Source organism: Mustela putorius, unplaced genomic scaffold (assembly GCF_011764305.1).
Source record: "Mustela putorius furo isolate JIRA1106 unplaced genomic scaffold, ASM1176430v1.1 tig00000127_pilon_pilon_pilon, whole genome shotgun sequence".
In the NCBI taxonomy this organism is placed as follows: Eukaryota; Metazoa; Chordata; class Mammalia; order Carnivora; family Mustelidae; genus Mustela; species Mustela putorius.
Genome location: NW_025421288.1, coordinates 590,716 through 609,941, shown reverse-complemented (window position 1 = coordinate 609,941; position 19,226 = coordinate 590,716). Strand labels below are relative to the sequence as shown.

The following is a 19,226-nucleotide window of genomic DNA, read 5'->3' as shown; positions in this document are numbered from 1 at the left end:
AAACCTACGAAGGATGATGAATCACTTAGTTCCCACCTATAGTAGCAGTCATGGATAGAGAAAAAACAAAGAGACATAGCTTTCTGAGAAAAAAAATGATAGTTTCCTCACCTTTATTGAAGATGAAAGATCATGATGTTTCATAATGTTCCATAAACATTAGAGGAAAAAATATGTTAGCATGGATAAGAAAAGGAGAAAAAGAGGGGGAGAAGGATTAAAAATGTCCTATAATGATTTATAACAAGGACTCACTATGGAAAATACATGGGGAGATCAGTCAATAATAGAATGAATTATTGTATATATTCAATTTTTCCACTAATTAGCAATGAAGTCTTCAAGTTCATCATAAATGATTAAACTATGTCAAAGGAAAAGCTTGTATTATCTTAGATACCATTTCTGTCTCAACAATAGGAGATTTGAGGAAACTTCATGACTCATTTAATTCCATTTGTAAAATGTGACTAGGATTATAGATCTATTCCGGAGCAGTATTATTTTTATTTAAAGACTGACTGATTGATGAGAGAGCACACACAACAGACAGAGGAGCAGAGGCATAAGGAGAGCGAGAAGTAGAGGTCCCCCTGAGAAGGGAGAAGCAGACTCCCCCTGAACAGAGAGCCTGAACCTGGACTCAATCCCAGGACCCTGGGATCAGGGCCTCATCCAAAGGCAAACACTTTAACCCACTGAGCCACCCAGGCACCCTTTTCTGGTGCTTGTAACATACTGTCGCTATTCAGTTTATATGAATGAGAAATTTAGTGTCTTTCTGTTCTTTTTTTACAAATATCTCCAAAGTGGTTGAAACTGGAAAGTGTGGCTTCCTCTTTAGTCACACCTTTTTAGTCGTGATGGAAGATTTCACAGTTGAATGGATAGTGATGGAGGTGATGGAAGAGGTGATGGAAAATTTCAGTGTTGAATTCAAAATGCTACTAAGAAATTCTCTGATCTTTCCAGATAGACCATAAGCTCATGACCCAAGCTGAATCCATGGGAAAGACAAGCAATGTAACAGAATTCATTCTGCTGGGCCTGACTCCGAACCCAGAACTGAAGAAATTCTTATTTGCTGTGTTTTTAATCACCTACTTGATCACAATGGCAGGTAACCTCCTCATCTCCGTCACCATCTTCATCAGCCCAGCACTGGGATCTCCCATGTACTTTTTTCTGTCCTACTTGTCCATTTTAGATGCTTTCTACTCTTCGTCCATAGCACCCAAAATGATCTTTGACTTGATCTCTGGCAAGAACACCATATCCTTCAATGGCTGCATGACTCAGCTCTTTGCTGAACATTTCTTTGCTGGAGCAGAGATCATCCTATTAGCTATCATGGCCTATGACCGCTATGTAGCCATCTGTAGGCCCTTGCATTACATGACCATCATGAGCCGACCTGTCTGTTCTTTCTTGGTGGTAATGGCTATGATTTTAAGCTTTTTGCATGGAAGTATCCAGGTATTGCTCATGGTCCAGTTGCCATTCTGTGGCCCCAATGCCATTGACCATTTTATGTGTGATTTAATACCTCTCTTGGAACTAGTCTGTACAGACACTCACACTTTGGGGCCCATGATTGCTGCCAACAGTGCATCACTATGTCTGCTCATTTTTTCTATGCTGGTTGCTTCTTACATTGTCATCCTCTGCTCCCTGAGAACTAAAAGCTCTAAAGGACATCACAAAGCCCTGTCTACCTGTGCTTCTCATGTCACTGTTGTCATCTTATTCTTTGTACCTTGTTTATTCATGTACCTGAGACCCATGACCTCCTTTCCCTCTGACAAAGCTGTGGCTGTGTTTTACACCATAGTAACTCCCATGTTGAACCCTTTAATCTACACCCTCAGAAATGCAGAAGTGAAAAATGTCATGAAGAATCTCTGGGGGCAAATAATAAAAATTGGTGATAATGAAACTTGGGATTAGACTATGTACATAAAAATATCTAGGGAAAGTTTTACAGAGATTTATTCCCCTTCTTAGTTGATTAAACGTGGGACAGCCAATTATCCTGTCTTGATCGCTTTTCTTCAGAAGTATATGTATTGTGGGCAGGAGAAACATACCCATTAAGGCAAAGTAAGCATGGTGCCTAGAGCCCACAATAATTTTAGGAGCCTTGCAAATGGTTAATTTCTTTTAAAATAAGGGGAGAAATGGATGTAATGCAAATCCAACTTGCAGTATAGTCATCTTTATACCAATGCTGTCATAAAATGTAATTTTAATATTTTTTATGGAGGGGAAGGACTCATGAGGACAAATAGCAAGGAGCCACAGAAGTCATAATGTTTTTCCTGACTGTGGGTTGAAACAAGTAAGCAGTGGTATTCCTGAGCACTGTTTAACCCCACACTACAACTATAATGAAGTTTTATTTCAAAAGAGTAAAACTATATATGCAAAAACATATAGAACACCAGGGGAGTCTTCAAGAAGTACTTTCATCCAAACATATTTTTTCTTATCTTCCTAAATTTTAGAGACTTACAGATGTTCCTGCACCACAGTAATAAAAACTCTTTACTTCCCACAAGCCCAAGGAAAGCACAGTTACACACAAAGGTACTTTTTAAAAATTACATTACCTCCACTTCCTGTAGTATGCAAATGTCTACAGAAATATTAGTAGCAGAACTGACTGATGCAAAAGAGATAGAAGTGATCAAGTCCATAAAGTTAAGGCAGAAAATATCTGTGTATTAAAGATGTGTTTTAGACATGGACAAGGGCAGAGTCTGAACAGCTGGGGCAGGAAATTACCAGTGATGTAGGAACAAGTCTGTGTCACAAATGAACAATGACCACAGGTCTGGATTACAGAAAAGAATTCATAACAGGTACGTTAAAATTCTAGGACAGATTCAGAAACAGTCAGATGCTTTGAAGTCAGAGAATAAGAACTTTGGATCAAATAGGCTTGATTTCTCATCTTCTTTCTGGCGTCAATTAACCTTTTAATGTAAGCTTTTGCTTCATGTCTCTACTAATTTTTTTTTAATCTATACAATGGAAATAGCATTGCATACTCTCTCAAGTTGTGGGAATTAAATGATTTAGATTCAAAGAAACGAATCAGCTAAAAATTAGTGAAATCGCTCAGACATGGTTTCAGCCTTCAGAGATGTCACCAGCACATAAAGTAAGCCAGGGTCAATGGTAGCTGACAAGAGGAGCCCAAGAACACCACTACCAACCACCATTCACTAACCATGATCACAGGAGGACCAAACATCTGTGCCATACTCACTTCACTTTATAATAAGTCATAAAAGGCATCTGGATATGAGTAGGGACAGCAGAGCAGAGAGTTACTATCTCAGCAAGGAATCTAATGGGACCTATGAGCAGATCTCTGGACACTAAAAGCTAGGCCCCACCAACTCCCCAGTCTGGGACACAAATGCCCTTAAACATCTCTGCAGTAACAAATGAGAGGGAGCTGACTGGAGCAAATGTGACGTGTCTGAGCAGAACTCATTTCAAAAGTTCTCACTGATGTTGGATCCCCTTCTGCTGCTCTAAAAGAGGAAAAGGGAGAGCCACTCCAGTGCCAGAGACCCACAGACCTATCTCTGTACAGAGCTTGGGATTCCTGAAGAAGAACTCAGAAACTTGTCTTCAGAGGGTGATTTCACAATCAGGGATTGAATATCATGTGATGCTGACATATCTCATGTTCTCAGAACTGTAGATCTGGTTAGACCTTACTCTCTATGACAGCCTTTTAAAAATAAATGTTTTGCCAAATAAACAAACAGACTCTTTTTTTTTTTAATTATTTGACAGAGAGAGAGGGATCACAAGTAGACAGAGGGGCAGACAGAGAGAGTGAGAAGAAAGCAGGCTTCCCGCTGAGCAGAGAGCCCAATGCGAGGCTCTATCCCAGAACCCTGAGATCTTGACCTGAGCCGAAGGCAGAGGCTTAACCCACTGAGCCACCCAGGTGCCCCAAGATAGCCCAATTTTTAAAAAGGCCACAGACTCAAATAGACATTCCCACTATATCTCTATCTATCTATCTATCTATCTATCTATCTTTACATATATATAGATATATAAATGGCCAACAAGCAAATGAAAAGATGCTCAACATTACTAATCATCAGTGAAATACACTTCAAAACCACAATGATGTATTATTTCATATCTGTTAAAATGGCTAGTAACAAAAAGACAAAGCATAACAAGTATTAGTAAGGATGTGAAGAAAAAGAACCCTTGTTCACCAATGGTAAGAATGTAAATTCATATAGTCATTATTGAAAAAGGGATGAAGGTTCTCCAAAAAATTAAAATTAGCAAGACAGGAAACAACATGTGTTGGAGAGGATGTGGAGAAAGGGGAACCCTCTTACACTGTTGGTGGGAATGCAAGTTGGTGCAGCCTCTTTGGAGAACAGTGTGGAGATTCCTCAAGAAATTAAAAATAAAACTTCCCTATGACCCTGCCATTGCACTCCTGGGTATTTACCCCAAAGATACAGATATAGTGAAAAGAAGGGCCATCTGTACGCCAATGTTTATAGCAACAATGGCCACGGTTGCCAAACTGTGGAAAGAACCAAGATGCCCTTCAACGGATGAATGGATTAGGAAGATGTGGTGCCTATACACTATGGAGTATTATGCCTCCATCAGAAAGGATGAATACCCAACTTTTGTAGCAACATGGATGGGACTGGAAGAGATTATGCTGAGTGAAATAAGTCAAGCAGAGAGAGTCAATTATCATATGGTTTCACTTATTTGTGGAGCATAACAAAAAGCATGGAGAACATGGGGAGTTAGAGAGAAGGGGGTTGGGGTAAATTGGAAGGGGAGGTGAATCATGAGAGACTATGGACTCTGAAAAACAATCCGAGGGTTTTGAAGGGGCGGGGTGTGGGAGGGCGGGGTACCAGGTGGTGGGTATTATAGAGGGCACGAATTGCATGGAGCACTGGGTATGGTGAAAAAAAAAAATGATACTGTTATGTTGAAAATAAATAAATGAAAAAAAATAAAATACCATATGATCCAACAATCCCACACCTGGGTATTTATCGAGAACTACTGAAATCAGGATCTCAAGGAATTCTTTGCACTCCTATTGCTCATTTCAGCATTATGCACAGTAGCTAAGATGGGGAAACAACCTCAGTGTCCATCAATGGCCACAAAGCTTTGAAACAAGTAATGGAATATATACAGACATGGTATACTTTTCAGCCTTAAACAGGATGGAAACCCTGTCATTTGTGACCACACAAGGATGAAACTTGAGGGCATTACTCTAAGCAAAATAAGCCAGTCATAGAAGAAACACTGCAAAATCATTTGTTCTCATCAGACCTGCCCTGATGCATCATCACCCAGAGTCCATAGTTCCTTTGGGGGCATTAGCTTTCCTAACTGAGAAAAGAACCAGAAAGCAAACAACAGTGTTTTCTGAGGATGGGTAAGGAAGAAATTAGCAGTGATTGTTTAAAGGATATGGATTTTTTAATGAAAAGATGAAAAATTCTGGTGATGGTTGGTGGTGATGTTTGCACACAATGTAAGTGTAATTCATGACACTGAACTGGACTGTTGAAAATGGTTACAGGTGCCTGGGAGTCTCAGTGGGTTATGTGTCTGCCTTCAGCTCAGGTCATCCAGGGATCAAACCCCCTACCTTGCTCCCTGCTCAGCAGACAGTCTGCTTCTCCCTCTCCCTCTGCCCCTGGTCATGCTCTCTCTCTCACTCTTTCTATCTAAAATAAATATATAAAATCTAAAATATTAAAAATAAAAATGGTTAAAACAGTAAATTTTATATTATGTATATTTCCCACAATTCAATAAAAAAGGGGGGAGAGGAACAGACTGTGAGTGAGCAAAATTATTAAGTGCTGAGGACAGTGCTGAAGGCACTCTTTCCATTGGTGCTGTGGGATTTCAGGAGCATATCAGTTTCTTTAAAGATAAACATTGATTTTTTTTAAGGTGATTTTGTACAAATTTCATCCAGCTCTTCAACACATCAGAAACTGAGGGAGAAGTTTATAGTGGAGCCTCCCTTCTATACTGTTTCCATCCCTAGCTCTGAATGTCTTTACAGAAAATGTTTGCCTTGGAGTGATTTTCTCAATGCCTACCATGTGGAAGCATTGCTCTTTACATGTCCTCAATGATTTCTTGGAGGATAGAGAGAAAAGCTATATTCCCATGAACACATCATGAGGACCTGTCATCAAGATACACACACCAGAAGAAGTTGATGGATCTATGGCTCATAAATTACCCAATCTTCCGTAACTGAGAATTCTGCTATCTGGGTCTCCATTGTTAGCCACTAGTAAAAAAGGTCAGTCTCTCAGAGTAAAATGGCACATAACATTGAAACCTGGCATTTTTGTTCTCAAGACAACTATATACTTAGAACAGGCATGTTTTCAGAGAGAAATCCATTCTCCTAACTCTGACCTGCCTAAAACTACCTTCTATCCTGTGCCAGGCTAAACAACATTCAAATGAAAAGCAAAGCCCTATCGGGAAGCTTTCCTACTTTTCTTACCAAAATTTCATCTGAAACTATAGCCACAGGCACACGTTTCACCAAAGCTCAACTGCATTTCTAAAACTGGCCTCTAGTGATGTTTGTGGGTACCAAGTAGGAGCAAATGAAAGGCAGGGGCTGAGGTTTCTAGCAAAGATTCCAACAGGACCAATTACTAATCCTCTGAGGACTTGAGAGGTCAATGCATTACCAAAGTGCAGGTGCTTTGTCAAAGTCTATTTAAATATTTGTCTAGAGTCTATGAAGAAAGAATTACAGTACACTTAACTAAATGACAGAGGCAGAGTATATACCAACAAGCTTAAGATTCATATGTGAGACACTGCACCCAAGCTTAAGGGGTTAAAAGGAGGAATGAAAAAGAATTCTCTCTACACTGCTCATGGACTTTGGGAAACATAAATTCGGCAGGATTTAAAAATATATCTACCCAATCAAGTGGATCTGATGCACTTACATATTTTATAGTACAATATGCTAGCTTATTCTGACTTAAAGTTTTTCCTTTTTCCCAATATTTTTACTTTGGATTAAATACAGTTTTGAGATCTGAAAAATATGTGTATTTTACAGATGTGTCTATATTTTCATCAAAGGCCATGCAAGTGAGTAGAAATTAAATCCTAGAGTATTGAAGTTTCCTAAATAAAGCAGCTCGTTTCTGGGTAAGTTCAGAGTGATAATAGAACCAAAGTAAACTAAAATGACCAGGACTCGGACAGTTGTCTGAGAGAGAATTCCGGTGATGCTCTTGTTAGTTGACAGAGTATATTTGCAGCTGTGGTGCTATGCCCTCAGGAGAAGAAAGCATCACTGGGTACAATCCAAAAACAGTGGAACCCACAACCAACTAGATCCAGGTCAGTAGTAACTCCATCTTTTTCCACAAATTTTAAGCAGATTAACTTAATTTATCCAAATTATTTTCATAAGTAGTTTTTGTAGCTAGATGCTGTGAACTGAAGGTAATCTTTTCTCTAAAAATGAATTTGAACACAATGACATTAAAATAGCAGTAGAAAATGTGATCTGTAATGCTGCTACACAAGATGTTCTTGAGGACTACTAAGGTCACTTATCTAACATTGTGGCTAACATATATGTAGAAGTGGATTGCCTCAGTACATTTCTATATGTTTATTTGAAATTGTTCCCCCTTTTCATGACTTCCATTTTGCCATGCTGAAGTCAGCATTTGTGGATTAAACCTACGAAGGATGATGAATCACTTAGTTCCCACCTATAGTAGCAGTCATGGATAGAGAAAAAACAAAGAGACATAGCTTTCTGAGAAAAAAAAATGATAGTTTCCTCACCTTTATTGAAGATGAAAGATCATGATGTTTCATAATGTTCCATAAACATTAGAGGAAAAAATATGTTAGCATGGATAAGAAAAGGAGAAAAAGAGGGGGAGAAGGATTAAAATGTCCTATAATGATTTATAACAAGGACTCACTATGGAAAATACATGGGGAGATCAGTCAATAATAGAATGAATTATTGTATATATTCAATTTTTCCACTAATTAGCAATGAAGTCTTCAAGTTCATCATAAATGATTAAACTATGTCAAAGGAAAAGCTTGTATTATCTTAGATACCATTTCTGTCTCAACAATAGGAGATTTGAGGAAACTTCATGACTCATTTAATTCCATTTGTAAAATGTGACTAGGATTATAGATCTATTCCGGAGCAGTATTATTTTTATTTAAAGACTGACTGATTGATGAGAGAGCACACACAACAGACAGAGGAGCAGAGGCATAAGGAGAGCGAGAAGTAGAGGTCCCCCCTGAGAAGGGAGAAGCAGACTCCCCCTGAACAGAGAGCCTGAACCTGGACTCAATCCCAGGACCCTGGGATCAGGGCCTCATCCAAAGGCAAACACTTTAACCCACTGAGCCACCCAGGCACCCTTTTCTGGTGCTTGTAACATACTGTCGCTATTCAGTTTATATGAATGAGAAATTTAGTGTCTTTCTGTTCTTTTTTTACAAATATCTCCAAAGTGGTTGAAACTGGAAAGTGTGGCTTCCTCTTTAGTCACACCTTTTTAGTCGTGATGGAAGATTTCACAGTTGAATGGATAGTGATGGAGGTGATGGAAGAGGTGATGGAAAATTTCAGTGTTGAATTCAAAATGCTACTAAGAAATTCTCTGATCTTTCCAGATAGACCATAAGCTCATGACCCAAGCTGAATCCATGGGAAAGACAAGCAATGTAACAGAATTCATTCTGCTGGGCCTGACTCCGAACCCAGAACTGAAGAAATTCTTATTTGCTGTGTTTTTAATCACCTACTTGATCACAATGGCAGGTAACCTCCTCATCTCCGTCACCATCTTCATCAGCCCAGCACTGGGATCTCCCATGTACTTTTTTCTGTCCTACTTGTCCATTTTAGATGCTTTCTACTCTTCGTCCATAGCACCCAAAATGATCTTTGACTTGATCTCTGGCAAGAACACCATATCCTTCAATGGCTGCATGACTCAGCTCTTTGCTGAACATTTCTTTGCTGGAGCAGAGATCATCCTATTAGCTATCATGGCCTATGACCGCTATGTAGCCATCTGTAGGCCCTTGCATTACATGACCATCATGAGCCGACCTGTCTGTTCTTTCTTGGTGGTAATGGCTATGATTTTAAGCTTTTTGCATGGAAGTATCCAGGTATTGCTCATGGTCCAGTTGCCATTCTGTGGCCCCAATGCCATTGACCATTTTATGTGTGATTTAATACCTCTCTTGGAACTAGTCTGTACAGACACTCACACTTTGGGGCCCATGATTGCTGCCAACAGTGCATCACTATGTCTGCTCATTTTTTCTATGCTGGTTGCTTCTTACATTGTCATCCTCTGCTCCCTGAGAACTAAAAGCTCTAAAGGACATCACAAAGCCCTGTCTACCTGTGCTTCTCATGTCACTGTTGTCATCTTATTCTTTGTACCTTGTTTATTCATGTACCTGAGACCCATGACCTCCTTTCCCTCTGACAAAGCTGTGGCTGTGTTTTACACCATAGTAACTCCCATGTTGAACCCTTTAATCTACACCCTCAGAAATGCAGAAGTGAAAAATGTCATGAAGAATCTCTGGGGGCAAATAATAAAAAAATTGGTGATAATGAAACTTGGGATTAGACTATGTACATAAAAATATCTAGGGAAAGTTTTACAGAGATTTATTCCCCTTCTTAGTTGATTAAACGTGGGACAGCCAATTATCCTGTCTTGATCGCTTTTCTTCAGAAGTATATGTATTGTGGGCAGGAGAAACATACCCATTAAGGCAAAGTAAGCATGGTGCCTAGAGCCCACAATAATTTTAGGAGCCTTGCAAATGGTTAATTTCTTTTAAAATAAGGGGAGAAATGGATGTAATGCAAATCCAACTTGCAGTATAGTCATCTTTATACCAATGCTGTCATAAAATGTAATTTTAATATTTTTTATGGAGGGGAAGGACTCATGAGGACAAATAGCAAGGAGCCACAGAAGTCATAATGTTTTCCTGACTGTGGGTTGAAACAAGTAAGCAGTGGTATTCCTGAGCACTGTTTAACCCCACACTACAACTATAATGAAGTTTTATTTCAAAAGAGTAAAACTATATATGCAAAAACATATAGAACACCAGGGAGTCTTCAAGAAGTACTTTCATCCAAACATATTTTTTCTTATCTTCCTAAATTTTAGAGACTTACAGATGTTCCTGCACCACAGTAATAAAAACTCTTTACTTCCCACAAGCCCAAGGAAAGCACAGTTACACACAAAGGTACTTTTTAAAAATTACATTACCTCCACTTCCTGTAGTATGCAAATGTCTACAGAAATATTAGTAGCAGAACTGACTGATGCAAAAGAGATAGAAGTGATCAAGTCCATAAAGTTAAGGCAGAAAATATCTGTGTATTAAAGATGTGTTTTAGACATGGACAAGGGCAGAGTCTGAACAGCTGGGGCAGGAAATTACCAGTGATGTAGGAACAAGTCTGTGTCACAAATGAACAATGACCACAGGTCTGGATTACAGAAAAGAATTCATAACAGGTACGTTAAAATTCTAGGACAGATTCAGAAACAGTCAGATGCTTTGAAGTCAGAGAATAAGAACTTTGGATCAAATAGGCTTGATTTCTCATCTTCTTTCTGGCGTCAATTAACCTTTTAATGTAAGCTTTTGCTTCATGTCTCTACTAATTTTTTTTTAATCTATACAATGGAAATAGCATTGCATACTCTCTCAAGTTGTGGGAATTAAATGATTTAGATTCAAAGAAACGAATCAGCTAAAAATTAGTGAAATCGCTCAGACATGGTTTCAGCAGCCTTCAGAGATGTCACCAGCACATAAAGTAAGCCAGGGTCAATGGTAGCTGACAAGAGGAGCCCAAGAACACCACTACCAACCACCATTCACTAACCATGATCACAGGAGGACCAAACATCTGTGCCATACTCACTTCACTTTATAATAAGTCATAAAAGGCATCTGGATATGAGTAGGGACAGCAGAGCAGAGAGTTACTATCTCAGCAAGGAATCTAATGGGACCTATGAGCAGATCTCTGGACACTAAAAGCTAGGCCCCACCAACTCCCCAGTCTGGGACACAAATGCCCTTAAACATCTCTGCAGTAACAAATGAGAGGGAGCTGACTGGAGCAAATGTGACGTGTCTGAGCAGAACTCATTTCAAAAGTTCTCACTGATGTTGGATCCCCTTCTGCTGCTCTAAAAGAGGAAAAGGGAGAGCCACTCCAGTGCCAGAGACCCACAGACCTATCTCTGTACAGAGCTTGGGATTCCTGAAGAAGAACTCAGAAACTTGTCTTCAGAGGGTGATTTCACAATCAGGGATTGAATATCATGTGATGCTGACATATCTCATGTTCTCAGAACTGTAGATCTGGTTAGACCTTACTCTCTATGACAGCCTTTTAAAAATAAATGTTTTGCCAAATAAACAAACAGACTCTTTTTTTTTTTTAATTATTTGACAGAGAGAGAGGGATCACAAGTAGACAGAGGGGCAGACAGAGAGAGTGAGAAGAAAGCAGGCTTCCCGCTGAGCAGAGAGCCCAATGCGAGGCTCTATCCCAGAACCCTGAGATCTTGACCTGAGCCGAAGGCAGAGGCTTAACCCACTGAGCCACCCAGGTGCCCCAAGATAGCCCAATTTTTAAAAAGGCCACAGACTCAAATAGACATTCCCACTATATCTATCTATCTATCTATCTATCTATCTATCTTTACATATATATAGATATATAAATGGCCAACAAGCAAATGAAAAGATGCTCAACATTACTAATCATCAGTGAAATACACTTCAAAACCACAATGATGTATTATTTCATATCTGTTAAAATGGCTAGTAACAAAAAGACAAAGCATAACAAGTATTAGTAAGGATGTGAAGAAAAAGAACCCTTGTTCACCAATGGTAAGAATGTAAATTCATATAGTCATTATTGAAAAAGGGATGAAGGTTCTCCAAAAAATTAAAATTAGCAAGACAGGAAACAACATGTGTTGGAGAGGATGTGGAGAAAGGGGAACCCTCTTACACTGTTGGTGGGAATGCAAGTTGGTGCAGCCTCTTTGGAGAACAGTGTGGAGATTCCTCAAGAAATTAAAAATAAAACTTCCCTATGACCCTGCCATTGCACTCCTGGGTATTTACCCCAAAGATACAGATATAGTGAAAAGAAGGGCCATCTGTACGCCAATGTTTATAGCAACAATGGCCACGGTTGCCAAACTGTGGAAAGAACCAAGATGCCCTTCAACGGATGAATGGATTAGGAAGATGTGGTGCCTATACACTATGGAGTATTATGCCTCCATCAGAAAGGATGAATACCCAACTTTTGTAGCAACATGGATGGGACTGGAAGAGATTATGCTGAGTGAAATAAGTCAAGCAGAGAGAGTCAATTATCATATGGTTTCACTTATTTGTGGAGCATAACAAAAAGCATGGAGAACATGGGGAGTTAGAGAGAAGGGGGTTGGGGTAAATTGGAAGGGGAGGTGAATCATGAGAGACTATGGACTCTGAAAAACAATCCGAGGGTTTTTGAAGGGGGGGGGTGGGGGGGGGGGGGGGTACCAGGTGGTGGGTATTATAGAGGGCACGAATTGCATGGAGCACTGGGTATGGTGAAAAAAAAAATGATACTGTTATGTTGAAAATAAATAAATGAAAAAAAATAAAATACCATATGATCCAACAATCCCACACCTGGGTATTTATCGAGAACTACTGAAATCAGGATCTCAAGGAATTCTTTGCACTCCTATTGCTCATTTCAGCATTATGCACAGTAGCTAAGATGGGGAAACAACCTCAGTGTCCATCAATGGCCACAAAGCTTTGAAACAAGTAATGGAATATATACAGACATGGTATACTTTTCAGCCTTAAACAGGATGGAAACCCTGTCATTTGTGACCACAAGGATGAAACTTGAGGGCATTACTCTAAGCAAAATAAGCCAGTCATAGAAGAAACACTGCAAAATCATTTGTTCTCATCAGACCTGCCCTGATGATCATCATCACCCAGAGTCCATAGTTCCTTTGGGGGCATTAGCTTTCCTAACTGAGAAAAGAACCAGAAAGCAAACAACAGTGTTTTCTGAGGATGGGTAAGGAAGAAATTAGCAGTGATTGTTTAAAGGATATGGATTTTTTTAATGAAAAGATGAAAAATTCTGGTGATGGTTGGTGGTGATGTTTGCACACAATGTAAGTGTAATTCATGACACTGAACTGGACTGTTGAAAATGGTTTACAGGTGCCTGGGAGTCTCAGTGGGTTATGTGTCTGCCTTCAGCTCAGGTCATCCAGGGATCAAACCCCCTACCTTGCTCCCTGCTCAGCAGACAGTCTGCTTCTCCCTCTCCCTCTGCCCCTGGTCATGCTCTCTCTCTCACTCTTTCTATCTAAAATAAATATATAAAATCTAAAATATTAAAAATAAAAATGGTTAAAACAGTAAATTTTATATTATGTATATTTCCCACAATTCAATAAAAAAGGGGGGAGAGGAACAGACTGTGAGTGAGCAAAATTATTAAGTGCTGAGGACAGTGCTGAAGGCACTCTTTCCATTGGTGCTGTGGGATTTCAGGAGCATATCAGTTTCTTTAAAGATAAACATTGATTTTTTTTAAGGTGATTTTGTACAAATTTCATCCAGCTCTTCAACACATCAGAAACTGAGGGAGAAGTTTATAGTGGAGCCTCCCTTCTATACTGTTTCCATCCCTAGCTCTGAATGTCTTTACAGAAAATGTTTGCCTTGGAGTGATTTTCTCAATGCCTACCATGTGGAAGCATTGCTCTTTACATGTCCTCAATGATTTCTTGGAGGATAGAGAGAAAAGCTATATTCCCATGAACACATCATGAGGACCTGTCATCAAGATACACACACCAGAAGAAGTTGATGGATCTATGGCTCATAAATTACCCAATCTTCCGTAACTGAGAATTCTGCTATCTGGGTCTCCATTGTTAGCCACTAGTAAAAAGGTCAGTCTCTCAGAGTAAAATGGCACATAACATTGAAACCTGGCATTTTTGTTCTCAAGACAACTATATACTTAGAACAGGCATGTTTTCAGAGAGAAATCCATTCTCCTAACTCTGACCTGCCTAAAACTACCTTCTATCCTGTGCCAGGCTAAACAACATTCAAATGAAAAGCAAAGCCCTATCGGGAAGCTTTCCTACTTTTCTTACCAAAATTTCATCTGAAACTATAGCCACAGGCACACGTTTCACCAAAGCTCAACTGCATTTCTAAAACTGGCCTCTAGTGATGTTTGTGGGTACCAAGTAGGAGCAAATGAAAGGCAGGGGCTGAGGTTTCTAGCAAAGATTCCAACAGGACCAATTACTAATCCTCTGAGGACTTGAGAGGTCAATGCATTACCAAAGTGCAGGTGCTTTGTCAAAGTCTATTTAAATATTTGTCTAGAGTCTATGAAGAAAGAATTACAGTACACTTAACTAAATGACAGAGGCAGAGTATATACCAACAAGCTTAAGATTCATATGTGAGACACTGCACCCAAGCTTAAGGGGTTAAAAGGAGGAATGAAAAAGAATTCTCTCTACACTGCTCATGGACTTTGGGAAACATAAATTCGGCAGGATTTAAAAATATATCTACCCAATCAAGTGGATCTGATGCACTTACATATTTTATAGTACAATATGCTAGCTTATTCTGACTTAAAGTTTTTCCTTTTTTCCCAATATTTTTACTTTGGATTAAATACAGTTTTGAGATCTGAAAAATATGTGTATTTTACAGATGTGTCTATATTTTCATCAAAGGCCATGCAAGTGAGTAGAAATTAAATCCTAGAGTATTGAAGTTTCCTAAATAAAGCAGCTCGTTTCTGGGTAAGTTCAGAGTGATAATAGAACCAAAGTAAACTAAAATGACCAGGACTCGGACAGTTGTCTGAGAGAGAATTCCGGTGATGCTCTTGTTAGTTGACAGAGTATATTTGCAGCTGTGGTGCTATGCCCTCAGGAGAAGAAAGCATCACTGGGTACAATCCAAAAACAGTGGAACCCACAACCAACTAGATCCAGGTCAGTAGTAACTCCATCTTTTTCCACAAATTTTAAGCAGATTAACTTAATTTATCCAAATTATTTTCATAAGTAGTTTTTGTAGCTAGATGCTGTGAACTGAAGGTAATCTTTTCTCTAAAAATGAATTTGAACACAATGACATTAAAATAGCAGTAGAAAATGTGATCTGTAATGCTGCTACACAAGATGTTCTTGAGGACTACTAAGGTCACTTATCTAACATTGTGGCTAACATATATGTAGAAGTGGATTGCCTCAGTACATTTCTATATGTTTATTTGAAATTGTTCCCCCTTTTCATGACTTCCATTTTGCCATGCTGAAGTCAGCATTTGTGGATTAAACCTACGAAGGATGATGAATCACTTAGTTCCCACCTATAGTAGCAGTCATGGATAGAGAAAAAACAAAGAGACATAGCTTTCTGAGAAAAAAAATGATAGTTTCCTCACCTTTATTGAGATGAAAGATCATGATGTTTCATAATGTTCCATAAACATTAGAGGAAAAAATATGTTAGCATGGATAAGAAAAGGAGAAAAAAAGAGGGGGAGAAGGATTAAAATGTCCTATAATGATTTATAACAAGGACTCACTATGGAAAATACATGGGGAGATCAGTCAATAATAGAATGAATTATTGTATATATTCAATTTTTTCCACTAATTAGCAATGAAGTCTTCAAGTTCATCATAAATGATTAAACTATGTCAAAGGAAAAGCTTGTATTATCTTAGATACCATTTCTGTCTCAACAATAGGAGATTTGAGGAAACTTCATGACTCATTTAATTCCATTTGTAAAATGTGACTAGGATTATAGATCTATTCCGGAGCAGTATTATTTTTTTATTTAAAGACTGACTGATTGATGAGAGAGCACACACAACAGACAGAGGAGCAGAGGCATAAGGAGAGCGAGAAGTAGAGGTCCCCCTGAGAAGGGAGAAGCAGACTCCCCCTGAACAGAGAGCCTGAACCTGGACTCAATCCCAGGACCCTGGGATCAGGGCCTCATCCAAAGGCAAACACTTTAACCCACTGAGCCACCCAGGCACCCTTTTCTGGTGCTTGTAACATACTGTCGCTATTCAGTTTATATGAATGAGAAATTTAGTGTCTTTCTGTTCTTTTTTTACAAATATCTCCAAAGTGGTTGAAACTGGAAAGTGTGGCTTCCTCTTTAGTCACACCTTTTTAGTCGTGATGGAAGATTTCACAGTTGAATGGATAGTGATGGAGGTGATGGAAGAGGTGATGGAAAATTTCAGTGTTGAATTCAAAATGCTACTAAGAAATTCTCTGATCTTTCCAGATAGACCATAAGCTCATGACCCAAGCTGAATCCATGGGAAAGACAAGCAATGTAACAGAATTCATTCTGCTGGGCCTGACTCCGAACCCAGAACTGAAGAAATTCTTATTTTTGCTGTGTTTTTAATCACCTACTTGATCACATGGCAGGTAACCTCCTCATCTCCGTCACCATCTTCATCAGCCCAGCACTGGGATCTCCCATGTACTTTTTTCTGTCCTACTTGTCCATTTTAGATGCTTTCTACTCTTCGTCCATAGCACCCAAAATGATCTTTGACTTGATCTCTGGCAAGAACACCATATCCTTCAATGGCTGCATGACTCAGCTCTTTGCTGAACATTTCTTTGCTGGAGCAGAGATCATCCTATTAGCTATCATGGCCTATGACCGCTATGTAGCCATCTGTAGGCCCTTGCATTACATGACCATCATGAGCCGACCTGTCTGTTCTTTCTTGGTGGTAATGGCTATGATTTTAAGCTTTTTGCATGGAAGTATCCAGGTATTGCTCATGGTCCAGTTGCCATTCTGTGGCCCCAATGCCATTGACCATTTTATGTGTGATTTAATACCTCTCTTGGAACTAGTCTGTACAGACACTCACACTTTGGGGCCCATGATTGCTGCCAACAGTGCATCACTATGTCTGCTCATTTTTTCTATGCTGGTTGCTTCTTACATTGTCATCCTCTGCTCCCTGAGAACTAAAAGCTCTAAAGGACATCACAAAGCCCTGTCTACCTGTGCTTCTCATGTCACTGTTGTCATCTTATTCTTTGTACCTTGTTTATTCATGTACCTGAGACCCATGACCTCCTTTCCCTCTGACAAAGCTGTGGCTGTGTTTTACACCATAGTAACTCCCATGTTGAACCCTTTAATCTACACCCTCAGAAATGCAGAAGTGAAAAATGTCATGAAGAATCTCTGGGGGCAAATAATAAAATTGGTGATAATGAAACTTGGGATTAGACTATGTACATAAAAATATCTAGGGAAAGTTTTACAGAGATTTATTCCCCTTCTTAGTTGATTAAACGTGGGACAGCCAATTATCCTGTCTTGATCGCTTTTCTTCAGAAGTATATGTATTGTGGGCAGGAGAAACATACCCATTAAGGCAAAGTAAGCATGGTGCCTAGAGCCCACAATAATTTTAGGAGCCTTGCAAATGGTTAATTTCTTTTAAAATAAGGGGAGAAATGGATGTAATGCAAATCCAACTTGCAGTATAGTCATCTTTATACCAATGCTGTCATAAAATGTAATTTTAATATTTTTTATGGAGGGGAAGGACTCATGAGGACAAATAGCAAGGAGCCACAGAAGTCATAATGTTTTTCCTGACTGTGGGTTGAAACAAGTAAGCAGTGGTATTCCTGAGCACTGTTTAACCCCACACTACAAACTATAATGAAGTTTTATTTCAAAAGAGTAAAACTATATATGCAAAAACATATAGAACACCAGGGAGTCTTCAAGAAGTACTTTCATCCAAACATATTTTTTCTTATCTTCCTAAATTTTAGAGACTTACAGATGTTCCTGCACCACAGTAATAAAAACTCTTTACTTCCCACAAGCCCAAGGAAAGCACAGTTACACACAAAGGTACTTTTTAAAAATTACATTACCTCCACTTCCTGTAGTATGCAAATGTCTACAGAAATATTAGTAGCAGAACTGACTGATGCAAAAGAGATAGAAGTGATCAAGTCCATAAAGTTAAGGCAGAAAATATATCTGTGTATTAAAGATGTGTTTTAGACATGGACAAGGGCAGAGTCTGAACAGCTGGGGCAGGAAATTACCAGTGATGTAGGAACAAGTCTGTGTCACAAATGAACAATGACCACAGGTCTGGATTACAGAAAAGAATTCATAACAGGTACGTTAAAATTCTAGGACAGATTCAGAAACAGTCAGATGCTTTGAAGTCAGAGAATAAGAACTTTGGATCAAATAGGCTTGATTTCTCATCTTCTTTCTGGCGTCAATTAACCTTTTAATGTAAGCTTTTGCTTCATGTCTCTACTAATTTTTTTTAATCTATACAATGGAAATAGCATTGCATACTCTCTCAAGTTGTGGGAATTAAATGATTTAGATTCAAAAAAACGAATCAGCTAAAAATTAGTGAAATCGCTCAGACATGGTTTCAGCCTTCAGAGATGTCACCAGCACATAAAGTAAGCCAGGGTCAATGGTAGCTGACAAGAGGAGCCCAAGAACACCACTACCAACCACCATTCACTAACCATGATCACAGGAGGACCAAACATCTGTGCCATACTCACTTCACTTTATAATAAGTCATAAAAGGCATCTGGATATGAGTAGGGACAGCAGAGCAGAGAGTTACTATCTCAGCAAGGAATCTAATGGGACCTATGAGCAGATCTCTGGACACTAAAAGCTAGGCCCCACCAACTCCCCAGTCTGGGACACAAATGCCCTTAAACATCTCTGCAGTAACAAATGAGAGGGAGCTGACTGGAGCAAATGTGACGTGTCTGAGCAGAACTCATTTCAAAAGTTCTCACTGATGTTGGATCCCCTTCTGCTGCTCTAAAAGAGGAAAAGGGAGAGCCACTCCAGTGCCAGAGACCCACAGACCTATCTCTGTACAGAGCTTGGGATTCCTGAAGAAGAACTCAGAAACTTGTCTTCAGAGGGTGATTTCACAATCAGGGATTGAATATCATGTGAT

General features: G+C 39.2%; 2 protein-coding genes and 1 pseudogene across 2 annotated transcripts; all 3 read left to right on the top strand.

Moving 5' to 3' along the window:
* The first annotated feature begins 1,005 nt into the window (after nt 1–1,005).
* LOC123388187 (olfactory receptor 4C45-like) lies at nt 1,006–1,947 on the top strand. The gene has a single exon (XM_045067387.1). The coding sequence runs from the start codon at nt 1,006–1,008 to the stop codon at nt 1,945–1,947; it is 942 nt and encodes a 313-aa protein (XP_044923322.1).
* A 6,825-nt stretch (nt 1,948–8,772) lies between these two features.
* On the top strand, nt 8,773–9,729 carry LOC123388178 (olfactory receptor 4C45-like). Its single transcript, XM_045067383.1, has one exon. The coding sequence runs from the start codon at nt 8,773–8,775 to the stop codon at nt 9,727–9,729; it is 957 nt and encodes a 318-aa protein (XP_044923318.1).
* A 6,817-nt stretch (nt 9,730–16,546) lies between these two features.
* Nucleotides 16,547–17,501, top strand: LOC123388172 (annotated as a pseudogene).
* The last annotated feature ends 1,725 nt before the right edge of the window (nt 17,502–19,226 follow it).